The sequence below is a fragment of the Diprion similis genome, chromosome 8 (assembly GCF_021155765.1).
Source record: "Diprion similis isolate iyDipSimi1 chromosome 8, iyDipSimi1.1, whole genome shotgun sequence".
NCBI lineage: Eukaryota > Metazoa > Arthropoda > Insecta > Hymenoptera > Diprionidae > Diprion > Diprion similis.
In genome coordinates, this window is record NC_060112.1 from 11,780,039 (window position 1) to 11,792,793 (window position 12,755).

The 12,755-nt window shown below is 37.6% G+C and overlaps 1 protein-coding gene across 1 annotated transcript; it reads left to right on the top strand.

Moving 5' to 3' along the window:
- The first annotated feature begins 196 nt into the window (after positions 1-196).
- On the top strand, positions 197-11,891 carry LOC124408704 (MFS-type transporter SLC18B1-like). The gene is made up of 8 exons (XM_046885830.1): positions 197-440; positions 1,466-1,561; positions 3,999-4,289; positions 6,883-7,003; positions 8,348-8,571; positions 8,646-8,821; positions 9,146-9,314; positions 10,712-11,891. The coding sequence occupies exons 1-8, from the start codon at positions 330-332 to the stop codon at positions 11,015-11,017; spliced, it is 1,494 nt and encodes a 497-aa protein (XP_046741786.1). The 5' UTR covers positions 197-329; the 3' UTR covers positions 11,018-11,891.
- The last annotated feature ends 864 nt before the right edge of the window (positions 11,892-12,755 follow it).

Genomic DNA, 12,755 nt, shown 5'->3' on the forward strand with positions numbered 1-12,755 from the left:
GACAATACTAAAGGCTGTTTGTAGATCGTCGGCCCCGGTCGGCGCACACTGACCGCGTGTTGTAAGGCAATGTTGTGATAATGAATCAGAGTCGCAGTGAGACATATCTTGCGACTTTTGACCCAAGCCGTTACAATTAGACGCACGATGTTTTCACATACACGCAGGTCTGACGGTATGTGTTCATATTTACTAGATTTACTACCCCTATCGGCTGTCGCGGACGTAGTCGGCACTCAGTTCTTAGTGTGCCACGTGCCCAGGACCAAGATCGTGCAGCTCGAGACCGCGGTGTTCCTAGCTTTGAATTTGTGCCCTTCTTACTCGCGATGGTCGGACAATTCACAAGGAGACAATGGCTGACCCTCATCGTCATAAGCATTGCCGATTTTGCAAACGCGATCTGCGTTTCTCTCCAAGCACCTTTTTACCCCAGAGAGGTGAGTTTATTGGCGATCTGCCCGAAAATATGATCTTATTTCATGGTATACGGACCGTGGTTTTAGGTACAAAATGAAAATTAGTTTTTTAGCTGTAAACAGAAAACCTAGTAGATGTGACTAATCTTTTTCAATATGCTCAATCGTACTATATTTTCTTGTCATTGTTGTGACAATTTCATGCTGGTACAGTAAGAAATTCAAATTATATAGGATTACATTCAATTGACAAAATGTAATTCATTCTCTTGTAATTCCAGCAATATTTAAACCGTAATTGTCACCATAACTGTTTTACTGGAATTATACAGTAACTGTGAAATAAATGAAATTTTTATTAGTGGCCACGAAAACTTGTGGTCATTAGGAAGCAGAAATCATCATTATTTCCATCAAATCGATCAAATATTTCGGACGCACGATTCTCTCAAAAACAGAAATAAAAAATTAAACCTTGAACCCTCAGTGCATGATTTTTACTAGAGTAGATGCTTAGATTAATCGAGAACTCTGTGCATGTGTAGTAAGATGGAAAGTATAATTTTGTACGGTATAGGAAAGTTCCGGGGTATGTCATAAAAACTACGTAACTGAGCGATAAAAATTTAATTTATATGCCCTGTATCGTATGGTTTTGAATAGAGTGGTTTTTTGTTCGTATATGAAAAATGTGTAACTATCATACACGGCCCATTTCTTTGCATCATTACCACCGAAATATGGGGTATCATTTGTCACGAAAATAATTCTCGATCCAACGATGAGTTCATTCCGTTCGGATTTATCAGGAATTTATGTCCCACGAAGCTACTTAATAGCGATATAATATTTACGATTACGTGACAAACTAATTGCGTCTCATATTCGATGTTTCCGTTCTTTTTATTCTCGCGTTTGTAAATACTAATTTTTTATATCAGTTTAATCATATTAAATTGCGATAAGCAATTAACGTTCACACTTTAATGACATTTTAATACGTAGTTCAATGTTACATCATGTCATAAAATGTTTTTATTTTCCAGGCAGAACGTAAAGGTGCCACACCATCGGAGTACGGGCTTGTTTTCGGAATTTTTGAATTGGTCGTATTTTTCATCAGTCCAATATACGGTCAACACGTGAGTAACATTCCCTTACTTCTGATTTATTCAAACCACCTAATTATTACTAACTAATTATTTGCTTGATTTCATCTCACACTCATTATTTCAAGTTGCAAATCGACGAATTCCATTGGAAATACATACATACATATAATAATACTATCATCTAGGTATCTTATCAGAAAATTTTTTTTCTTTGCCTCAGTCGATAATTTATTAGCGTATGCTAATAATATACAGTTTATGATTAGATACATGCCATTTTTTTTCTGAGTATCATTATAGAATGCAAATAATTTCTTATAATTAAATTTCGTCGAAAAAAAAAGATTGTGAATATTGAGAAGCTCGAATATTTGCGAAATTGAATGTACAGTAGAACCTGTAGAGCGGTTAAAAATTTAGCAATCATTTCTGCACGAATAAATTAGATTTGCTCCGAGAATAAAAAAGGCACTTTCTGCACCACAGGTTTTCTTTTCTTGAATAAATTAGAATTAACGGTGCCCGGTCAAAATATTCCAGTCAAGATATTTCCTCGGATAAAATCTCCCCAATAAGATCCTGAGCATGAAACTCCGCCCCATGCAAAATCTCCAATGAAAAAACCCCCCCTTTAGCACAAAATCTCCCTGATAAAATTTTAGGACAAAATTCCATCTGGATAAAATTTCCCAGTAATAAAAAGATAAAATAAAAATCAAATTAAATTGAATTAAATTAAATCAAAATGGACGAAATTTCATTTTATTCACATTTCACATTTCTCAATCGTTTATCCATTTATCTACATATATGTATAAAATAACAGTTACAATCTCAATCTGCACGCTTCTTCATTTATTCATCACGATTGGTCTAATAATCGCATAAAAATATTGATAGACAGGAATTTTCTCCGAAAGAATTTTTTCAAGGAAGATTTTCTACAGGAGGAATTTCGTTCGGGGAAATTTCCGCAGTGGGGGATTTTTTCAGAGAGGATTTTTATCGGGGGGCAGGTTGAGGGGTGTTGTCCGGGAGAATTTAAAAAAATGATGTTGTGGATGGTAACCAGAATTATCGTATGAGAGAAGCTAAAAGGGAGAGTACTTGATTACAAAATTTTCCATTCCTTAGGACCCGTGCCGCGACTACGTAAAGATACGCGCATGAAGTATTTCTAAAGTACACAGTAGCAGTCATATTTGAACCAGAAACGATTTCTGTCTCATTTACTTATGCAAACTATTTATTGTTGTATTCAATATATCTATAAATGAAATCTACGTTCAGCATAATGACCGCTCAATCCTCGCTGCGCAGTAAAATTCTATTTGACAATTAACCTTTGACAGTTGATCTCAGCTTCCGCTTGAAATCTGTTGCAGGATACGTATGTTATACGCGTCGGTCGGTCACGAGTCACTGATCTATCAACAAAACCGCGACAGCTATATCATTTTTAATTTCATATTCTAATCCCCCCTGACCGTATAGTCTTTAGGTTTTGCGCACGCTGGGTTAAAGTGCGATAACCGACACGATTTTAAAACAGATCCTGAAGCAATGGCCGCGGTTGGAGAAAATTGAACTACACGTATAACTTTTTTACATCGTATTGAATTCTTTCTCGTTTACCTTTCATTTATTCTTTCACATTTTTTTTTCTCATTATCGACAAGATCTTTATGGGCAATTTTTTCCGATGTTATGTGGAATGCTCTGAACATATACGCTGCATATTACAATGATGTTCCATAAATATTGCTTTTGGTTGTTTGTCTCTCTAAAAGTGTGTACTTTTCACGAATTCTTATCAATTTGCGTACAAATTTTCTACATTGTACGAACACAGTTCTATTCAAGTTGTACTCGAAGTCTAATTTTGGAATTTAAATCTCATCAAACAGAAACTTGCCCCTCTTCACTCGTAGGTATAACATATATACATAAATATATTGAAACATACCAGTAAAACTAAGATTGGCCATTTATTTAGACCAATACATACTTTTGGAATGAGGGAGACAAATACTTTTATCGCCTTCAACAAAAGTGATTAATGGACAAACTTTGAAGCTGAAATTTGAATACTTATAAGAGAATCAATAATGAAGAAATACCTTTGTTCATGGAGAAATGAAGAAATCTCTCATGAGAGTTAAAAAAAAACTTGTAAAAATATCCCTGAAATATGAAAATAGACGAATCAGGATTATGTTGAAAATTGCATCGATATCACAGAGTTTTGAAACTACACGTAGATTGTGTTGAAGTTTTTGATCGTATTTAACTACACGAACTTACGATAATGTCTTGGGAATCCCGAATTGTGCTTGATCACGTTTCAATTAAGCGAACTAGTCGAAGCGTAGTGATTAAATGGCGTTATCAAAAAATTCCCGTCACGCGTCGGGGTTTTTAAAAGCTGATTCCGAATAAGCTGAACATATTATCTTTTTCTTCGCAGCTCAATCGCATAGGTCCAAAGCTGCTTTTCAACGGTGGAATATTGACTACTGGGACCTGCGCAATATTTTTCGGTCTTCTGGACAGGGTCGAGGGACACTATCCATTCATAATTCTCTCCTTCGCTATTCGGATCGTAGAAGCCTTGGGCAACGCGGCATTCCTGACGGCCAGCTTCGCTATAATTGCCAAAGAATTCCCCGACAACGTCGCCACAACATTCGCCAGTCTTGAGACCTTCTTTGGCTTGGGCCTTATCGTGGGGCCCACCGTCGGTGGAGCCTTGTATCAGGTAAGACGAACGATTGTTTAAATCAAGGGTGAAAATCTGCCTTGATTTTCCCCTAATTACGGTTGGGAATGAGATTCTTTTGCCTTTCGAAAATACGCGGGCTCCGACGGCGCCTGCAAGCAGGCAACTCGTATCACGTCGCTGCGATGCGGTGCTCGGCTGATCTTCACGCGCTAATGCAATTTGAACGGTTAAACAAGAAGTAAAGACCCGGACGAAAGACAGCGCGAGAGTTGAACTTGTTCTCAAGGTTGTCGAATGCTCTTCTTTTCCGTGGCATCTTCTACCACGCAGTACCGTTTTCAGTATTTTATCTGTTTGCCTGCACATGTTTGAACAGAAATATTATATTGTGTCACAAGTACGAAAAGTGGGTGATTTCGATGAAAATTGACTATTAAGAACTAAGCGCGTGCGGCAACGTCGTTTTATCGCACTGTTCAGAAGTGAGGCACTTTACGCACGCTTCATAGGCCTCGCAAATCTAACTTCCCAAGAACATTTTAAAAACGAATTTCTTTACAACGCATCGCTATTCCGCAAGCTATGTTTTTTTTTGCATTAACGTTTTATTGTGCTATTATTATTATACATGTATGTACATGATAATATATGATGTATAAGTATTTTTAAGTGCGTAGGTACGATTCTGAGAAATTAATTGATTATGAAAATGAATTTCCTCTCATCATGAGATTCGCACTCTGTTTTCAAGACATTATTTTCCAATAAGTTTAGTCACGAAAAGATGATTTATTGTGAATTTAATTGATGTAAAACGCAAGAGAATTTCAAATGCTTGGTTCAATCACTTTAGAAAAACTTATTCCTTTCAGACCGAAAAATAATCTTTATTGTTATTTACTCCAGAGCATTCTAATTATAATCAGATACACTGTTCAGATTTATTATAATTATTTCCTTTTCTTGCCGAGCTTACGCAAAATAACTTATGGAGTGATTTAACTCGATTATTGTGATTGATTCCATGAACGTACAGAGGTCAATAATAATCAGCGTTATTCATAACAATTATACCTTATCAATCTTATATATTATCGCAGTAAAAAGTGTAGACGCATATTCCCATATGCTAATACGGATATAGAAGCGTCTCGATCATGAAGCATCATCTCATGGCCGGGGACAATAAAGGGTGTCACGATAGTCGATCGATATTTTAACCAAGTGTATATTTTCCCTAATTACTAACTTTTTTACAAATGAATTGTACAAACAAAACCTACAGCACGGGCGTTATTTGCCATGTCTAGAAAGGATTGTAATCTCGAGTATCGAGAGAAACGAACGATACGCGTCTCACTTGATTTGCATAAACCAGAAATCTTTATGCGACAAATCTAATTCCACCGATCCATAACACGTTTTTTTTATTTATTATTTCAATCAATCGAAGTGATCCGGGTCGCTAGAAGTGAAGGTGAATTTTTATTCACTCTGAGGTAGCTTATACCTATTACTGACTATCGCTGGGGTGACTGTATTTTTGCAGTACCGACGTCACGTTTCATTTTTGTGTACCTCGTCATGCCGTGGAGATTAGCGAACGTGACAAAAGGTATACTATCTCCACGATCTTTCCTTATCTAAAAGCGATCACTGCACTATGAGATTTTTTTAGAAAGTAAATACCTAAGTACTTATACACATAATTGCCGGGTTACTTCCGGTACTTTATGTTTTTGTTGCTGATGGGATCCAATAAATGAATAATAGTCGCCGCTCATGATGCCAAGTAGATAGATACAGTTGCGTGTATTCACAGTATTCGACAAGGCCAATTTCTGCGTTCAGCCTCACGAAATGTTTCCTCGGAATGAAAGTTACTTGTATTGCTTGTGTATTCCACTTTCAAATTGTCATTCCTTTCTCGAATTCTTTTCATTTCTCTCTTGGTCTGTTAACTATATATCAGGCTGCAATCGATACACGTATAATACGCGTTACTGAGACTTCACCTTCACTTTTGCGGTGTGAAACAATTATATTTAAGTGAGTAAGACCTGGCGCATTGTTTTCTTTATTCTAAACAAAATAAAAAGAAGTATATAAATAATATTGTTCAATGCGTCATTTATAAACGGATTAATTGTAAGATAATTTCAAAAGACGGATTCAATTTCGCGCGGGCATTATTTTCTAGGAAATAATACTGAAACTGTATTATCCGCTTCAGACAAAATGTCTATAATGTACGTCGAAAACACTGGAGTAAAAAATATGCGATGCAAAGATTTGATTGTTTCGTATTCGCCACTAATTACCAAAAATACTGTGTACCGTTTCCTGGTCACTAAAAGATATCTTATCTTATCTATATACATTATCTTAGGAAAAAATCTCCTTTCTCATACGTTCATATAGTAGAATATTTTCAAATAAATGGGTTCTGTTTTTCCATTCTTATTAAAAACGATATTTGCACAAATTACAACACGCAATCGTTTAAAAAAATAAAACACATGACTAAACTATGCTTTCCTGAACTATGCAGGTACCTACGTGAAATAAAAAAAAAATCTGTTAAATTTCCCCATTATAATGAGATGTTGGTGAAAATATGTTTCCACAGATCGGAGGTTACACAACGCCGTTCGCTGTCCTGGGTTCGGCGCTTTTCCTGGCCGCAGTGATGACATCATTCGTGCTACCAACTCACGGGCAAAGCGCAGAGGATACCCAACTGGCCGGAGGTAGAGGATTGTTCGAAATTACCGTGTCCACTTGTCATCAGGCTTTATCTTCGTAGTTTCTGAAAGAGTTGAGAGTTAACTTGATGTGTGGTTATTACAGTCATCGAATTAACGCGTAACAACGTCATCTGCATTGGGTGGAAATGTCCGAAGTGGCGTACATATAGGTAGAAACGAAGTAAACAGAGTCATCCGGGTTTTGTAGGTACAAATGTCATTACTCTCGGTTTCTTCGCCCGGCTGAACCGAAACAATCGGTAATTACTATTACCTTGCGTTAGAAAAGGTCACGTGTTTCACCGGAAATACGTTACCTTGAATTGACATTCAGTATCCTGAGCTGTCAGATTCTTTTTTGCTGGAGTCAATGACACTTTTCGGATCAGCTGCGTTTGGGATTATCGAAAAGTAAGCGAAAAATCGGGCAGTTGGAACCGGGGAATGCGTTGGAAGTATCGCAGTTTTGCAGTTGAGGAGAACGCCGTGACTTGTTGGAATTTGATAAATTAATTAATACTTACTATTGTGAAGAGAGTGTTTCAATAACCTCGGAATACACGTTAGTGATAGATTTAGTCCACCTTTTGGCTTCCAGTGTCAGAATTTTGATTAGCATCAAAAATGGTAGATGTTATGAGTGTTTCAAGAATTTAGCCGATTGCAGCTTCGTCAATTACGCAATTTTGAGACCACGTTTTATCTAAATCGGTAGAATTATTCTGCATTAATTTAAGATGTAGAAATTGATTTGTTTAAATGGATCATAAGACTTGGATATTTTTTTCGAAACGACACCTTACGTGTTAGGAATTAATTTGTACGACACTTCAAACCGCGATCGAGTCAAAAATGATATTATATTCTTATCGATACTTATTCCAGGATCAATGGGCGAGACTGTTTCCATGAAAATTTAGAAAAATCGTCCGCAAAGTTATTTGTGCCCGTGATAGTATACCTACACGAATAAAAAAAACATCAAGAAGCTAAGATATCAACAATTTGAGAAAAGGTTTTTCTAATTAGACCATTTAAAATTATAAACCTATGTGTTTTTGATCCGATCCTCAAGTTTTGGGCTCATTTTTTTCACTATAAAATTTATTTCTACCACATAGCAGTGATATTGATAATCATTCGTGTTCGCTTCGCTGAAACTCATAACATTGCTGGAGATTCAATAAAATAAATTCTGTCTCTTTTCCTAACTTACGATTAAGACGGTACGGTCCTTCCCATTCATCCCAGGAACCGAGTTTGTGGCATCACAGAGAATTTTTGAATCATCACTACCACCGCTGAAAATAGCGATTTGTCATACATTGTATACCTAAATTCTTGCAGGTTTCCTAAGAGTCCTAAGGATCCCCGGAGTAATGGTCGCATCAGCATCGATAATCGCGACTAGCATGAGTATTGGATTTCTGCAGGCAACCTTGGAGCCCCACCTGCGTCCCTTCAAACTGAGCCCAGTAGTCCTGGGGCTGATGTTCGTCATCAATGGTGGCTTTTACGCCATGACGGCGCCAGCCTGGGGATGGATATGCGACAAGCACTCAAAGCCACAGGTCGGTTTGTCTCGCCTTGTAGAACCTCGGCAAGCCAACCAAAGAAACGGATTTATCAGAGTATTTTTTTTCAGGTCGCAACGATAGCCGGCTGCCTCCTGGTCATGGTAGGATTCGGGCTTGTGGGTCCAGCGCCATTCATCCCTTGCGATACGTTGATCTGGCTGACCGTTCTGGGCCTGGTCATTCACGGATTCGGAATGGCCGCACAGCTGGTAGCCAGCTTCACCCACGCCCTAAGAGAGGCGATGTAAGTTGATCACGAAGCGCAAATGGATCTGCGGTTTGTCCGCAGAAACATGTTGGCATGCATGATGGTAACTGTGGTAATCCGACCCGCCACGCCGCTCGGTGCTTTCCAAACTCCAAACTCCGAGCCGAAGAACTATCGAGTAGCCAGAACCACTTAATGGCGAAAGGAGGACTCTGAGTTATTTAACATTGATTCACAGGGCGATGCTATGCAACAACTTTGAATGGGAGTAAGCGTGCGAGCGTGGCGGGATAACATCTGATCTGTAAACATGATCCCACCAGTTCCAATTGAGTGTTGATTTCAATTGCGTTATTGCAGAGCCCATGGTTTCGCTAACAACCTGGAGACCTACGGTCTAATAAGCGGACTGTGGACGAGTACTTTCGCTTTGGGGGCTTTCATCGGGCCCAGTATTGCCGGAATTCTACTGGAGACCATCGGATTCAGGAATGCCTCAATGTTCATAGTCATGCTCCACCTTCTTGTGGTAAGTTTCAGCGCCATCTACAAAATTCTTAAATTGTTCGTACCACAACGCACAGAAAAGACTCACACACTTTGGTGAAAACTCATATACGGCAATCATATATTGTACATCCTAAGTTCCAAATGATTCTTGGTTTGGGACAGACACTTTGGTAAGTCTATACTGAGCATGGCCACTGTATTCATATTATATGGACCTAATGCGCATGTGTACCCTTTAGACGGTGGTAATACCAACCAGATCAGACGAGTATGCAATTCGGTACCATATTGCGAGCCTCTTCTTATTATGATAATATTTTTTCAATTGAAACCGGTAAAATACTCATTTATAGGATAACTTCATCACTTACCAGGTAAGTTCGAGTGATCGCCTAATTATTCATCAGACTCTGAGAAATTATTTTGTATTAAAGTAGTATACGTCAATGAACAGTTAAAAGTTCATAATTTTGAAAATTCGATCACGTTATTTGGTATTTTTGTTTAGACATTCCTTACTGTGAACTTGCCAACAGCAAATGCAAATTAATTGAAAAGATATATTCTTGGAATGAAATACAAAAAGAAAAAGTATAAAATAACTACTATAACAATAAATAGTTATTGGAAGATGCGTAAATCTTTTACCCAGACTCAACAACTTTCAACATTACACGCATTCACACTCCGTCTGTAATTTAGTTAATACACGAAATTTATTGCTGTTTGATTGGTTAGTATCGTAGTATTAGCTATCAATCGGAGCGATACTTTTGTTGTTTCACTGTTCGCTAATGATTTTTTCTGACCTGAAGAAGAAAAAAATATTGAAAGTTTGCCGTAAGGGCTTCACTTCAGATATATAACCTCGAGCCATTTGACCCAGTTTGATGAACAACATCCTGTCCGTTTCGGGGCACCTGTTCTTGTGAGTCTTTGACACTTTGACCCGGATTTCTGCTTATCAAATGTACTTACTAAGTCAATTCATCGCACGATATGTGCAGCATATTTAACGCAGTAATTTAAACGAGATCAGCAATAATATGTTGTCTTCCAATAAACCTTGCTGGAAGATTATTGTATAATCATTACAATGTCAACCAATAACAGATGCCCTTTCAGTAACGACGATCTTTAGTATTTCATAGTTTGATGCTTAATATACTCTTGGTTCTTCACACAATGTAAAAAATGAGATTTAAAAATTGACCGTTGTAAACAATTTTCAATTAGTGATAAATCCCGGAATTTATCATCAAATAGCGTCAGGTTGACCTCAGATAGGGTGTCGTATTGACATCGGAAAGTGTTCGATTGCCGTTAGGTAGCATTAAATTTACATCAGATTTTTCATCAGATCAGAAATGTCTACTCATCCTTTTAATTGCCTGAAATGTTTGATGCACGCATTAGGCAATCGTCGCCAGCCTTTCGTTAAGCTGTTGCTCGGGTGGTCCTAAGCCCTTCACGGAGATCGGTTCTACGGATGACATAAGGGCGCCTATATTGAACAGCGGAAGGGACGACAGTTCAAGTTTGCCACTCGGCGGCCGAGCTCAGGGTGTTCCGATAGACAGACCGAGTGGGATGAACTCTCTGATCGCGTGCAACAGTTATTCGAACAAGGCCAACGCCTGGTCCCGAGCTTCTTGCAGTGGAAGGTATTCGTACAGTTACGGTTCGTCTGAGCGCAAACGATACCTGGAGAGCACGACGTGATATTCACGCGGCAGAAAACGAGGAGTAGTTCAGCCAATTGTCGTCACATCTGGAAACCGAACCCGGACGAATAGGTACGATCAACCTTGCCGATGGACTTCGACACTGTCCTTGATGGTCATCGACAACCGGTTCGACCGTAATAAAACCCTCAACGATTTCCCATAAGTCGATGGTTCTTTTTATCCGCTTAACAGAATCCGGTATTTCTCGTGAAATGCATACATACCTATACATATGTATATGTATAATTGTATATACAGGGGAAATAGTTGCCGTATGACAATTCCCATATTAATATATTGTTACGTCATTGCGCGTTTCGTAATTCATTACTTTTTGTTATTATAGATTGTTTTAATTATTGTTGTTATACGTTTGAAAAGAAGAATTTATCAATTTTTATCGTTGTTTTGCTGAGTACGTATTACATGGCAGTACAGACTGCGATCACATCTGTGCACCCTGGGTTTAGTATTCTTATTAAAACTCTCTTACGATCAAGCTGATCAAACCTGAAATCATATGTTTTAACCGGCTGCGCCATACGTTGAATGCATTTATACTAAAGTCCTTGTATAAAAATATATTCGCGTTATTCAGAGAACGGGAATCTCCGTTTACTTTAATCAAATGCATCATAAGTCGAATGCATGTATACTGAAATTCTGTTTTAAAAATAAATTTACGTTGTTCAGAGAACGATATAGTACGTTTCTCCAAATCTTGGCGATTTCAAGATGCCATTGTTTCGTTATTTATCCCCTTAATGATCCGCACAAACTCTTGTGAATATTTGCGAGAGAGTTTTAAGCACATCAATATGAGTCACAGGCTGTATATCACGAAATAAAAATGATAATTTATGATAATTGAGACAAGGAAGAAGTTGTTATAACGTGGAACATTCGAAGCTTTATTTAGTCTAAAATATCATGTCCAAAATATGCACAGCTATTTCCTCTCTACCTGCCTTCCTTTGTGGGAGTTATAAAACGCAGTGTTTATTATGCTCGAACTTAGGTCGGTAAGTATTTGCAAATATTTTTTTTTGTGTCTTGATTCAAATTCGAACAGATAATTGGCAATAAGATAAGGCTAGTCGGATCATTTTTATTCCAGCTGCGGATCAAATCGCCAAATAAAAATATAAGATCGCAGAATTAGTGTCGATTCTTGGCTCTTGTATAAAAATTAAAGTTACACTGTTTTACATTGGACTTCTGGTGTAAGGAATTTTTAATGATTCGACTTTAGGCAACCGGTAGATAGCTTGCAAAAATGCGACGATCAAGAACGAGGTCAGTGTATGCTTAAATATGACTCGAGTTTTGAATTTTTGAAGATACGAATCACAATTCGTTCATCTCGGCGATTATTATACCGGAACTTACAAAAGCAATTGTTTCCTCTCCTACCGTTGTTAATCGCATTCACAATTGTTTGAAAATTAAATTTCTCAAGTGTTGCAGTATGAACCATAAAAGTGAATGCAAAAAATTAACAATCATATAATTGGGGATCGTGGGTGACAACGATAAAACAACTAGCGTATACTTATTAAAGTTACTATACTATAGTTATTAAAATAATTAATCAAGACGCTTGTGCCTTGTATCTTTTTCTTGTCTCAGTTACGATACCTGTCATTCATGTTAAAACAATCGAGTTGATTACTGTTGTAATTTTTACACTATATTATTGTAGTGTGGATATTGTTGTTTTTTCAATGTAACCC